The sequence below is a fragment of the Coturnix japonica genome, chromosome 8 (genome assembly GCF_001577835.2).
Source record: "Coturnix japonica isolate 7356 chromosome 8, Coturnix japonica 2.1, whole genome shotgun sequence".
In the NCBI taxonomy this organism is placed as follows: domain Eukaryota; kingdom Metazoa; phylum Chordata; class Aves; order Galliformes; family Phasianidae; genus Coturnix; species Coturnix japonica.
The window spans coordinates 25261356-25273861 of NC_029523.1; the positions used below are offsets into that span (position 1 = coordinate 25261356).

The following is a 12506-nucleotide window of genomic DNA, read 5'->3' on the forward strand; positions in this document are numbered from 1 at the left end:
AAATGTTTGTTAAATGGGTCCTTGTTTTTTAATGGAACATCTCTGAGCTTCAAAGGCAGAAATGTTCTTTCTACCCAGTCTGTAAGATACATTTTAACCAGCACTTCTCATTTCCATGAGACACAAATTTTACATCACCAGTGCCAGAGAAGTGACTTGAATGAGGTGACTTCACGTCTTACCCTCTTGGCCTTCCATTTAAATAACCGAATACCCAGTTTGGTCTTCAGCAAATCTTGTGTGCTGGGATAATAAAGCAAGCATGCAATTCCATGATCTTTAGTGAGGCAATTTAGTCTGAAGTTTTGGTTTTCACAGAACCTGCACTATTCACTCCTATATATTACCTGCTAAAAGACTGTCTTTAATAGGATAACTCAGGCTTCAAATGTATCTTCTGTGTGTCTGACTTGATGCTAGAGCAGAATTTCAGACGAATATCGATGTGCTTTAAATATAGTAAAACAGAGGCAGGGTTGGAACTTTGTGTAGACTCTTGCTGTAACAAAGAACCAACATAGGCATGGACAAAGAGTGAGCCAAAAAACCTGTGGAGGCAAGGAGTAACACATGACGTTAGTCAGGTATGCAGATATCACTCATCTTCCTGCTTCCTCAATAGCTACGGTACTGAAAACAACATCCAATCTAATCACAAGTCCAATTTTGGAGGAGTGTCTCTGTACATGTAATCCATCATCAATGTTGGAGTGACATTTACTGCTTTTTTAACAAAAATCCTCCAACATTGTTTTTCAGTTACTAGAATGTGCATTTCTGTTACTTCTGTTGGCCATAATGAGTGGCCAGACTTCAAACCACTGGATACAGTGAGAATGTAACTACCTACATGTGCTGTCATTTAGGTTGTTACCTCACCCTACAAGCTTTGCCTTGTGCATGGCTGGGCCCTAGGTGATGCTGTCACTAACAGCAGTGCAACACTGTGTATAAAGTGCCTGCTCAGCTCACTGAGGTGGATTCAGCTCAGGAATCTCAAAGAATTCCCACCACAGTGACAGCTGAGGTGTATTCTGTTTCTCAAGGGATAGCAGAGAGGTGGACAACTCTCATGTTCCCCCTGTCAGCATCACAAATGTTACCATCCACATCATCTCCCCGTGACAGTGTAGTCGTCACTGCTGTGTTTGTGCTCAATCTCATGGCAAGACATGGTCCTCCAGGCAAGAGAGGAGAGAGCTGCTCCTTGTCACCGGGAGTTCAGCAGCTCGTGTAAAGCACACCACTACATTCTGCCTTTTTCAAATAATGAAAATGAGCTGATTTCAATTTTGAGAATGGAGCCAAAGGAAAATGAATGGAAGAAGAAATATTTTGGTGCCGAGTTCCATGACATCAACATGAAGATAAAAGAAGAGATGCAGAAGGAAGATAAAGAGATTACAGTATCGGAATTATCACAAATATTGCCAGTAGCAGCGCCTGTTCCAAGGCTGCCTGCCATTTCTCAGCGATAAGATCCAAGTTTTCAGAGTTTTTTTTTGTTTGTGTTGGAAAGCTCCGAGCTATTTTCTGCTGTAGAGTCCAAGATATTCATGCTGAAGGGTTCAGCCATTTCTACAAATGAGATTATAGAAAAATATAAACAAACTTGTCTCTTTGAAAAGTCTTGGTTTAAGTTAGGCCACGCTGGTAAGCAGCATGCCATCTAACCTTTGAGAACCCAGCCTGATGTAGCCCTCTTACAAGTCTTTGAAAAGCTATGGCTTGCATATATCCCCTGAGTCTTTGCAGGGGCCTGGCAGCTCTAGGGATGGAAGCAGCTGTCTTTGATATGGGACTCAGTGCAACCCAAGCAGTGACCACCGGGGTTGCAGAGCAGCTGGGCACATCCTTGTCCCCAGTGCCACACAGCATGTGTGACCGTGGCACTGGCTGGGCTGGTGGGCCCTACAGCCATGAAAAGGAGAAAATCGTAGCACAATATTCTGATTTCAGCAATAATTCACAAACAGGGTCTTCCTAATGTTTGATCTTTCCATTATATGTGTGTAGATAAAAATCCATCAGAATGACAAGAACCACAGAAGAATGAAGAGATCACGAAATGTGAATTAGTAATTTGCATCCTCTGTTTCACAGCATGGGCACATCCTTTCATCCATGAGCATGAGAAACACGTAATAGTTCACATGGCCGTGATTCAGGAGGGAACCACCGATATTCAGAGAATTCCTTGAACGTGTTTCAAAAGCAGGCTGACTCTCATTCACAATTTGTCAGGGTTGCCATCTGATGAACCACACCATTCCTTAATAGAGCTCCCTCCTGAACTGGGTGCTGTGAGCTCTTTACATGTGTTATATAGGGACAGCATGTGTATGTATGCACAGACATATAGTGTGTATCTGTATAGTAATATGTATATCCTGACTGTTATGTGCTGGGATGTTTTATATCCTGACTTCTAAAGATTTTTCACCATGTGTTATTTTTGAAGCATAAATTGAAACATGAATGCATAAATATTATATATGCATATGTATATATATGCATACAGCTTCCATAGAAGAATTACTGATCTGTTTCTCAGTGGTCTGGAGTTACTGGCCAGCTTAGGGGTGTCTCTAGGCATGGAATAAAGGAAACAGATGCTGAAGACATTGGGCTGCTAGAGTAAGGAGAGGTGCTCAGCCAGCGTCAGGCTGGGTTCTATTAACCCCAGACTGCAGCTTTCCTGCACTGTCAGGTCATCGCTCTCTTTACATTGTGATAGATTATGTCTGTTATCTTTCCTGTGTTGTGAATGCCTGTTGTAACATCACATTCCTGCAATGGATTTGTCTGGGTGATATTCTGCTAGGAGAAACAAGTTGTGCTGAGCTGCCCTTGTGCCCACTCTTCCCAATGCAGGCTAAGAAAATGCCCATCTGGATGGTGCCCATTTACTCTCTCTAGGGCCGCAAACTTCACATCCCATCCATCGGCCTCCAGCTCCCATTCTGCCCCATCCCTCACCCTGTTGTCTTCCTCTTGCAGCAGGGATTTTCTTCCTTACATCAACTCTTGGTTATAATTAATAGAAAAGCAGTTGGCCTGACAGGAGACCACACTCAAACTGTGGTGACCTGGCTGTGCTGCTCACATCAGGCTTTTCCCATCCCGAGCTCTACAGCTGGGCACAATGCTCACTTTGAAATCCCACACCACACACTCTGAAACTACATAACGTGATGGCTTTCATTAAAAATATTATCTGGTGATGATGGTGTTATGGAAAGAACACTCTCACAGGCACACTTACAGATGGGGGAGGACTGCAGACATTTTTTCCATTTTCTTCACTGGTTGCAATCCATAGGGGAGTGATGGATTAGGTGGGCAGAAGCTGCACTGGGATAGAACTTGGAGTTTACAGCCTTATTGGCCCTGCCATGTGATAGATGTGAATATGAACACGTGTAAGGGCTGTGGGCACAAAGACAAGCTATGCAAATGCTCTCCCTGTCAGAAATTAATGAAGGGTGTTCAAGGGACAGTTGTTTCCAATGTATAATACACGAAAAGATTTACTTTAGTCTTTGCTTTGAGGTTGGAAAGGAGAGCCACAAAGTGTTTCGCAGTTCCTTGGGAGTATCCTGCTTCCTTTCAGGGGCTCACAGAGCACAGCTTGCAGGCTGAGCAGCCAGCAGAAGGCTGCAGAGGATCCAGCAGGATGCACGAGGCTGCCAGACAAGCCTTCTGCCTGCTTCACCACTTTTGGAACCCATGTTGTATCGCTCACAGGGGTGAAGATCAGTATCATCAAGAAATGCCACTTTCAAGGAGATTCTCCAAAGATCAGACCATGCCTTTCCAACTCACAAAGCTCCTGAATTACTCAGACAGTGCAGGGACTTGCCACAAAGTGAAGCAGGTGCAGCAAGCTGAGGATATTGCTTTTTCTCCACAGAGAATTTGGTGTTCATGTGGGTCTGTACCTGGGTATGTAGTTAGCTTACAGTTTTGAAAGTACAAGTTTAGCATCAATAGAGGAACTTCAGAGGATACATCAAGAAAGTCATGATCACTACAGAGGGATATATGCAGTGAATCAACCTTGGCTCGGTGCATTTTGCATCATGTGCTACAGAAACTGCTTTCCTTTGGTGCTGCCATGTGTACAAGCTCTTGTGGAGGCATCATGCAGTTCTGTCCCCCATGCTGGCACACACTGACCTCTCTGCTTGCACTGTGTCAGAAGGACTCTTACTCTCAGCGTAAGTTCCTCTTCTTCCCATTCCCTGGCACTTACATTTCAGATTCAGTCTTTTTCCCTTGCTGTTTAGGTAAAGGACAAATTTCTAGCATGGCCTCGTTTTTGCAAATCTGAATGGCTGAATTATTTATGCCCAAGTGCTGGTAGAGCAGCAGATTTGATCTCCTGGCATTTGCATCTCTTCCTTCTCTTTTGGGTACACCGCAACACAACCACGCCAACAGGGCCTTGTCTCTCTTCCTCAAGGCTCATCCCAAAGGAGCAGGAGAAGGGTTTAATACACAGCTGCGTCACCATCCAAGTACTTGAAGACCAGCCTGGTTGGAGAGAGCGCCCAGCCTCGGGTTGTTTGTGTGGGCAGCTCTTGGCTGATGTCCCATGACTCCAGCTATCACACCATCTGAATAGCAAAGGATTTTTTAGGAATCACATTCCTTTTTTTTCCCCCTGTGGTATTTTGGAGGGAGTCATTTCCTATTTTTCCACAAAACTCCAGATGTGTGGAAGCTGATCTCGAGGTGGCAGCGATGGTTCCAGGGGGAGGTGGGAGGCAGCACTACGAGGCTGCATTACCAGCAGCCAGCTCTACCTCCAGGGCTGCCAGGTGCATCATTGGGCTGTGTATGAAAGCCATAATCCTGCCCCATCAGTTACCTTGCCGTCAGCAGGATGCTGGCACTGTGGCAGCAGAAGGTACAGATGCCTTATTCATTTCCTGAGGTTAAGAAGCAAAAATGAGTAAGATTACTTGTAGCACGAACATAGTGAGTTCATGATTGAGAGCGTGAGTTTGGGTGCCCTGGGTGGATGGAGATTTGGCTGTTCCAGCTGTTGCCTCCATGGGATAGTTTTTATATGACAGGGTTTACAGAGATGGATTTTTCTTTTCAAACATGCAGCTGGGGTCAGAAGTGAAATGTTAAAAACGCGGGTAATGTAGCCAAGATGTTTGGAAGCCACTTGGCTTTTAATTCAAAACTTTTGTGTCCTGGTGAATCTAATAAAAAAAAATCATAAAATCTCATATGAAAATGACTGGTGCTAAGAGCAAATTTGGCTCCCTTCAGCTTCTCTCTCTCTTGGGCCCAGGGAAAATACTCCAACAGAAGTCCAAGAGCCTCAGTGTCATGGAAAGAAAATGCCTTGTTGTTGATGTGACCAATGCTGCCTTAGCCATGGACTTAAAAGGTACAGCAGCTTGGAGAGGTGTCATTTGGTTCAATCCTAAACCAGAAGAACTGCACAGGGTAAGTGAAAAAATATGTTCTTTTGGAGTTGTAAGTCACCTGAAAGAGCAAAAGCCAAGGATAAATAGATAAGGCATTTGTATATTCTGTTTATCTGACCCAAGCACAAAGGCCTGGAGCACAAGTCCTATGGGCAGTGCCTGAGGGAATGGGGACTGTTCGGTCTGGAGCAGAGGATGCTCAGGGGAGACCTCACTGCCCCCTACGACCCCTCCACAAAGGAGGTTGGGCTGAGGTGGGGGGTCCGCCTCTGCTCTTAGGGAACAGTAATAGGGCGAGAGGTGATGGCCTCACACTGTGCCTGGGGAGGGGCACGTTGGGTATTAGGAGAAATTTCTTCTCCAAAGAGTGGGTATGCACTGGTACAGGCTGCCCAGAGGGTGGGGGGGGCACCATCACTGGGGGTGTTCAGTGCTGTGGGGATGTGGCACTGAGGGACATGAGCAGCGGGTGTTGGGGGGGTGGGCTGGGGGTCTTAGAGATCTCCTCCAACCTAAATGGTTCTATGAATCTAATAATTCATATAGACCTGGTGGCAGGGAGCCAGGGCCTGGGTGCTGCTGTGTTGAAGTGCCACTGCATGGGAAATGTGAGGAAACAAACCATGAAAAGTGGCCAGAACTCCATTTCTAGGCATTTTCTATCACGTGAAACAACAGGGATGCTGTACCAATGGTGTTTTGTACACCAGGCACAGACTGTGCAGTACCTGGCAGCCACGATGGTCGCACGGGGCACGGCGATGTAAGGTCACCCAGCCGGGCTCTGCTGCTGATGGCTCATTAACTCGTGGGACGCACTGCTCCAGGATCACAGCGCGCTGCCGCCATGCTTACAAACGATTCAGCTCCGAGATGGGCCTCGGAGCATCTCATCGCTGCAGGTCAGACGGGTCTGAAAACTGCGCAGACCCTCGAGGCTTTGACACGAGGCGCCCCTTAGCGAGGTGAGACCCGCAGGGCTGGAGCTCGGCCTTGGGGTGCTGGGGGTGGAGGGGAGGGGGCAGCCTTTGGACGGGAGCGCTCTGATTTTAAAAAAGGAAGGAAAATCAGAAGTAAATCCAAACGCCCGTGGAGATGTCCGCCTCCAAGAGCCGCGCTCGCTCTCCCATCGCGGGCCGTGCCCAGCTCAGCCCCATTTCGTTCCACTCCTCGGGGGGCGGCGGCCGAGGGGAGGGGACGGGACGGGTCGGGAGGAGGGGTCCGGCCGAGCGCTGCCCCCGCCCGCAGCGCGGCGGCTCCAGACGCCTCCCTCGTCCCTCCGTCTCCTTCTCCTCTCCCGGCCCCGCCGCTCCCGCTCCTCCTCCGCTCCGCACTTTGCGTCTCTCCGCCGCCGCTCTCGGTCTCCGCAGCCGGGCGCGGGGCGCAGCGCTCTCGGAGCCGCCGTTCCCCGCATGGCGGCCGCCCCGCGGCCCTAGCGAGCTCCGGTCGGGGCGGCGCGGAGCGGAGCCGGGGAAGCGGCGCTGTGCGCTCTCCCGAGGCGGCAGCATGGCGCGGGGCGGAGGGCGGCTGGAGGCCGCCGCTCGGGGCCGCCGCCCGCGGGGCCGGGGAGCGCTGGGCCTCCTGTGCCTGGCAGCGCTGTGCGGGCTGGGCGCCGCCGAGGCGGAGTTCTCCATCCTGGAGGAAGCGCAAGTTTTGGCCACGCAGATGAGGAAGCTCGCCACCGAGGAGCTGGGGGTCGTCACCATGCAGGTACGGCCCGGCCGCCTTGCCCCGCTCCCGCCCGCCTGGATTGCCCTGCCTCCTCCCTCCCTCCCGATCCCGGGTTTTGCCCTTCCTTCCTTCCTTTCTTTCTTCCTTCTCCCCCCTTTCCTCCCCCATCCCTCCCTTTTTTTTCCCCCCTGGTTCTTCCCTTCTTTGCAAACTTTCCCTCTCCTTGTGCCGCCATCCCCCGGTGCCCGCGCGGCACAAAGAGCTCGGACCCCCCCGGGCATCCCGCCCCGAGCCCCGCGGCGCAGGTGGGGACGGGGGAGGACTCTGCGAAATGGGAGCCGGGGAACGAACGGTCAGTGGCAAATGCGGCTTTAAAAGGCTCCGAGCCGAAAGGGCGATGAGCAGCGGGGGGTCTCTACCCAAATGGCCTTTGATCTGCTCCGAACTGGCTCTGTTCTGTCACCTCGAGGCAGTAGCGTGTCGCGCCGTGTTGCCTCGTGTCCTCGATGCTGAGAAGACGCGAATGCGAGTGACTCCTCTCGCAAGGTGGATTATTGCTGTGCCCAATGCAGGAAAGTCTCTTTTCCCTGCGCCGTGCATGCAGATGTGTGTGTTTTCCCGTGAGAACGTAATGCTGGGGTCTCTACTTAGCGCAGATTAAGTCAGGGTAATTGTATCGCTGAATGTGCTTCGGGTGCATTCAGAAAACAAAAAACCCAACCAACTAAACAAAGAAAGTCACAACTCCACGAACTTTATCGGGGTCGTGGCTGACACATGTTGGGTGGACAGGGCTCTGAGCACCTGATGGAGCTGTAGGTGTCCCTGTTTATTGCAGGGGGGACTGGGACCATATTGCCTTAAAGGTCCTTTCCAGCTCAAACGATTCTGTGGTTCGCTGTCGTCTCATTCAAGGCAACTTTGCAGACAAGCACAAGGTTACCTCCCTGCAATACCCCAGTGAACCTTCCTCCTGGGGATGGTGCTGCTTGCAGCCATCTGGGTGCCAGTGCACAAGGATGCACGTAATGTAAAAGCACCATGTTTACCATCAGTTGGATTTTTAAAGCCCCAAAGTAATTGAATGTGGTGAAACTGGTAGTTAAACTCTGAAAGCCCTTTTCATACTGAGCTCTATTTTTATATGCTTAATATTTTGGCTGCCTTAACTCCCATCAAACTAATGTGCAGCCTGTGCTTTGCTCTCCCCTGTAACATTATTACAGCTGTTTAAGATTAAAACCCAGTGAAAACGAACCTCCCCTGATTTTTGAAGCTTCTTTGCTGACCTCCTACAGTAGAACAAAAAATGTTATGACATGTGTCACTGCAGCTTGTGCTTCATGCTTGATTTTAGGGCTGAAGTCACCTAAACCTGCCCATACTGGTGCAGTTACCACTCTGTTCCTGCACAGAGCTGTGCTGAGCGTGGTGCTGTGGGACCATCCCCTGGTGCAAGCAGGTGCTCAGGGGTAACGGTGCCATTTTGGGGAAATTGGGAGCATTTTTGTGCTCTAGTTGGTTATAAACCTAGGGGCACTGCCCTGCTTTTGAGGTGATGTGGAGATAGATCCAAAATCAGGAGGGACTGGTGGGAGCACAGAGATGGGGGATGCTGGGGGCTGTGATGAGAGGGCAGATGTGGGAACTGTCAAGAATTCGGAGACTGAATGAGTGTAGATGGTTTAGAGAGGTAGGAGACAGGTGGCTGTGGGTTAACCTTTGTCATCTAGAGATCTGCTTAGTTTTGTGAATTGTAGAGGAGGAAATACCAGGACAGAATGTTTCTCTTGCACACTGATTTCATGCTCTGGTCCTGCTCAGCTTGGCTCCCATCTTATGTCCCAGTGATGGGCAGGAGGTGGTGTCACCTTCCCTGAAGTGGGGCAGAGCTGTAAGAGAGAGTTCTGAGGACGGGTGGGTCTGGGTTGGAGGTGGGGAGGAGATGTCTAATGAGGGACAGAGCAGGTGGAAGTGATTGCTTACACAGAGGGAAGGTGAGGGGCTGGTTTGGGTGTGCTTGAGCCATGCAGACTGGAAACAGAGCTTCTGTGAAGGAGCATAAGGTGGAGCTTCCAGAGCAGATGTTAGAGGAGTGAGTGGAGAAGGTAGGAGAATCCCCAAATGTCTGAGCCTTAAATGCCTGTGCAGAGGGGCGGGATGTAATGGGTTTGGAACTGGGAGACAAACAATACATTGGGTTTGTGCTGGGGCAGCTGTCAGTGCTGCAAACAAGATTCATCTCGTCTGTGCAGCGCCTGCTTCCTGCAACGTGTTCCTCTGCCAGTATTTCACATAGCACAACAGTAAGACAAGCTTCGTGTTTTTAAGCTAATCACATTACTTGCCATTGCTGGGAGAAGTGAGGCGTGTGTTCGTCTGCACTGTAACACAGGCTGAAGCTACAGGAGGAATGAGGATGAGATTCCTGATGCCAGCATTGCTCTGGCTGTTGTTTTTGGCACTCACATCACAGCTCTCTATTTATAGACTCTTGCATGAGTGCACCGATGCTGTATCTGACCATTGCTTTTAAGTAGTGCTTTCTTTTCTCGTACCTGCAAGTACTCTGAGCTCATATATAAACTTATTCCTTTCATGGTGCTGCATGGTGCAGCTGGGATAGTGTAACATGGGGGACAGCTTGGGGGATGCATCAGCAGCCGAGTGTACTGCACACAAGGTTTATACCCAGAGACAGCACCTGTGTGCCACTGCTACCTGCTGCGTGCTGCAGCTCTTGGTGCTGTTCTCACCGCTTAAACAGAATCCATCAATGGTTTGACTTCCTATATTGCACCAATGAGTTGTTCCCACTCTGACAGTTCTGCGAAAACTGCAGTTAATGGCAGTGCTGTAGCTGAACATCACATGCATTGTGGTACGAGTGGCGTGTGTGCATGTATGCCCATCTTTCTGTGCTTGATCAGGGTGATCTGCTTGGGTTTCTCCCCAGAGCTCATCAGCGTCGCTCCCTAATTAACCAGAAGCAGCTGCACCACTTGTATTCCTCGAGTGCTGGAACGTGGGAGGAGAAACCTTTGCTCGGCTTGTGGGTGAATGAACCGACAGCAGTGCAGAAGAAATCTGCCATTTTAAACTGCAGCGTTGTTGTTATAACTGCAGTCCTACACTCAAGAGATGAAGTCCAAGGGAGGAGGAGTTTTTTCTTTGCAGTGAGCTCACATACTGTTGTTTGCCCTCTGGCTTCCCCTGCGGAGAGAAAACGTGCAGGGAAGCAGGGCTGGAAGCAACAGCAGGATGCAGGTACTGTGCAAGGTGACAGCAGCCTGTGGTTGTCAGGAGTACATTTTAGTTTGGCAGCAGGCTTCACCCTTGGAAGATGATCTGCAGTCACATCTCTGCTGGGGAGCAGCAGAACTGCCTTCTGTTATTCAGTAGGCTTGGTGTGAAGTAGCCTCATATCCTGGCTCACTGAGGACTGGAGCACGGGAAGGGGGAGCTCAGGTGGCAGGCTGTAATATGTTCTCCTGGGCAGAGACATCACTCAGTAATAATTAACAATTAAGTGGCGTTTTATAGTGAAATTATAACAAAATTGATGGTTGTTGTGACCTCATCTAACAGTGGAATTTCCCTCAGCTCCATCACCTGGCCAACCTCTGCCTGTCTTCCCAACACATTTAACATTACAGAGAAGGTCACTGGTTCATTAAACCAAAGTTCTTTTCCTTATGAGGTGAAGGCAGAAAGAGAATAAGTAAAAGATTTTGTGAGCCTTTGGTTTGTTTTTGGTATGGTTGAACCCTCTGATGGGCACAGGGCGTGCAAGGTGAGGACGGTTGAGCTGTGCTTTTTGGATAGTGCCGGGCACAGTAACATCTCCACCCACAAAGTGGGGATGCGGTGCTTTTGGGGAGAGTTGAAAGGATTAGGCAGCGCTTTGAAGATGAAAAGCGCCGTTAAGTGCTTCTCTAACTTTCCAGCTACACTCTGATGTTTCTAGCCAGATAGTAGCAGAAGTTATAAGCCCAGAGGGCCTTCGATATTTTGAAGGCAGCTCTGCCACCTTCATCCTCTGCACCTCATGAAGGAAGCTCTTTCTCACCATGTGTTGGTTGGAGGAATTAAATGCATTTTGACTGTGAAAATAGCAGTTTGGTGCCCATTTTTCCCCCCTTGTTTCCTCACTGTGGTGTTTCATTATTTTTCTTTCAATGTTAATACTTGCTCAGATGCCGTAGCAGTGCATAAAAGCCACAAACAGTGCAGCACATGCTTCTCCAGGTTGGCTGGCAGACACGCTGTGTTTATTTTGCTACTAACTTGTCCAGCCGTGTGTTTTGTAAGATGAACAGATGGCACAGAACGCTGCCATGCTGCTGAGATGTCCTGGAGCTCAGGGGGAGGCTGGTGTGCTGCCTTCCTCTGGAAAACCTATGGAGATTTCTGGGTGATGGCAGGGAGTTACAGCCACAAGAGCCCTTTGCCCATTTAATCACATGGAAGAATACAAATAGATGTATATTTTTCTGGCAGGATGCTCTTCTGGTGGACAACATTGGATTTACAGCCTCATAGAGACAAATCCCATTTCAAGCTGCACTGCAGACCAGCTCAAGTAGCAGAACTGTGGTTCTTCACCCTGAAATAGGAATTTTGCCTGCTTCTACTCCTCTCACTGTTAACGTTTTACACAGAAAACTGCTTCCTTTTGTTCTTATTTTCAGGTTGTTTCCAGCTTGTGGAATTGAAATGCTATGGGGAAAAAAAAGCTAAGGAAGGATGACCAATGTTTGAGTAGAATTACTCTTATTTTTTCTGTTTGGCGGTGGTGCTTGGTTTAGTAATAATTACAAAGCTGGAAACAGTGGAGCAAAATCTCATCTGTTTGACGTGATGATGTCCTGGTCTGAATCCATCTCTGGCAGACACTGCGAAAGCCCAAGACTGCAGCAGTTTTTCATCCTGCTTCACTCGGATTCCTTTTTTTCCAGCATGAAATGTTTCAGAAAGGCAGGGAGAGGTGCTGGTGGAAGGGCAGGGGAGCAGTCACACACGGGAGATGCAATTGGAATGTTTGATTCGGCTTTGAGCTGCTCCTTCAAAGCGCTGAGGCATCATCAGCCGTGTAAGCTGTGCTGCATTCGCTTTTGTGCATTGCAGGCTGACATTTCGCTTCAAACAGGGGGAACACAGCTGTCCTGTGCAGATAAAAGGTGCTGGATGTGGTGTGGCAAGGTGGGCTGGTAGATAATGAGCTGCTGCTGCTGAGGGACCCTGTGTGGGGATAGGGCTCTCATTAGCATGAAGGCAAACAGGTAAGCCGTGAAACACTGGGGCTCTCACAGCCGTGACAGGGCTGATAACATGTGTGTTAAGAAGGCAGGGAAGTCAGTACAGTGTGTGTTAGCCAAATTCTTTCTT

At 49.1% G+C, this 12506-nt stretch overlaps 1 protein-coding gene across 2 annotated transcripts in view; it reads left to right on the plus strand.

The window, feature by feature from the left end:
- Positions 1-6634: 6634 nt before the first annotated feature.
- The window catches only part of CACHD1 (cache domain containing 1), an 81340-nt gene continuing 75468 nt past the window's right edge, over positions 6635-12506 (plus strand). The window contains exon 1 of one of the 2 annotated variants that reach the window (XM_015870815.2): positions 6635-7157. In XM_015870815.2, coding sequence (XP_015726301.2) covers positions 6954-7157 — 204 coding nt within the window. In that variant the 5' untranslated portion in view covers positions 6635-6953. The remainder of the gene's footprint in view (positions 7158-12506) is intronic. The other variant, XM_015870816.2, reaches the window with a different exon arrangement.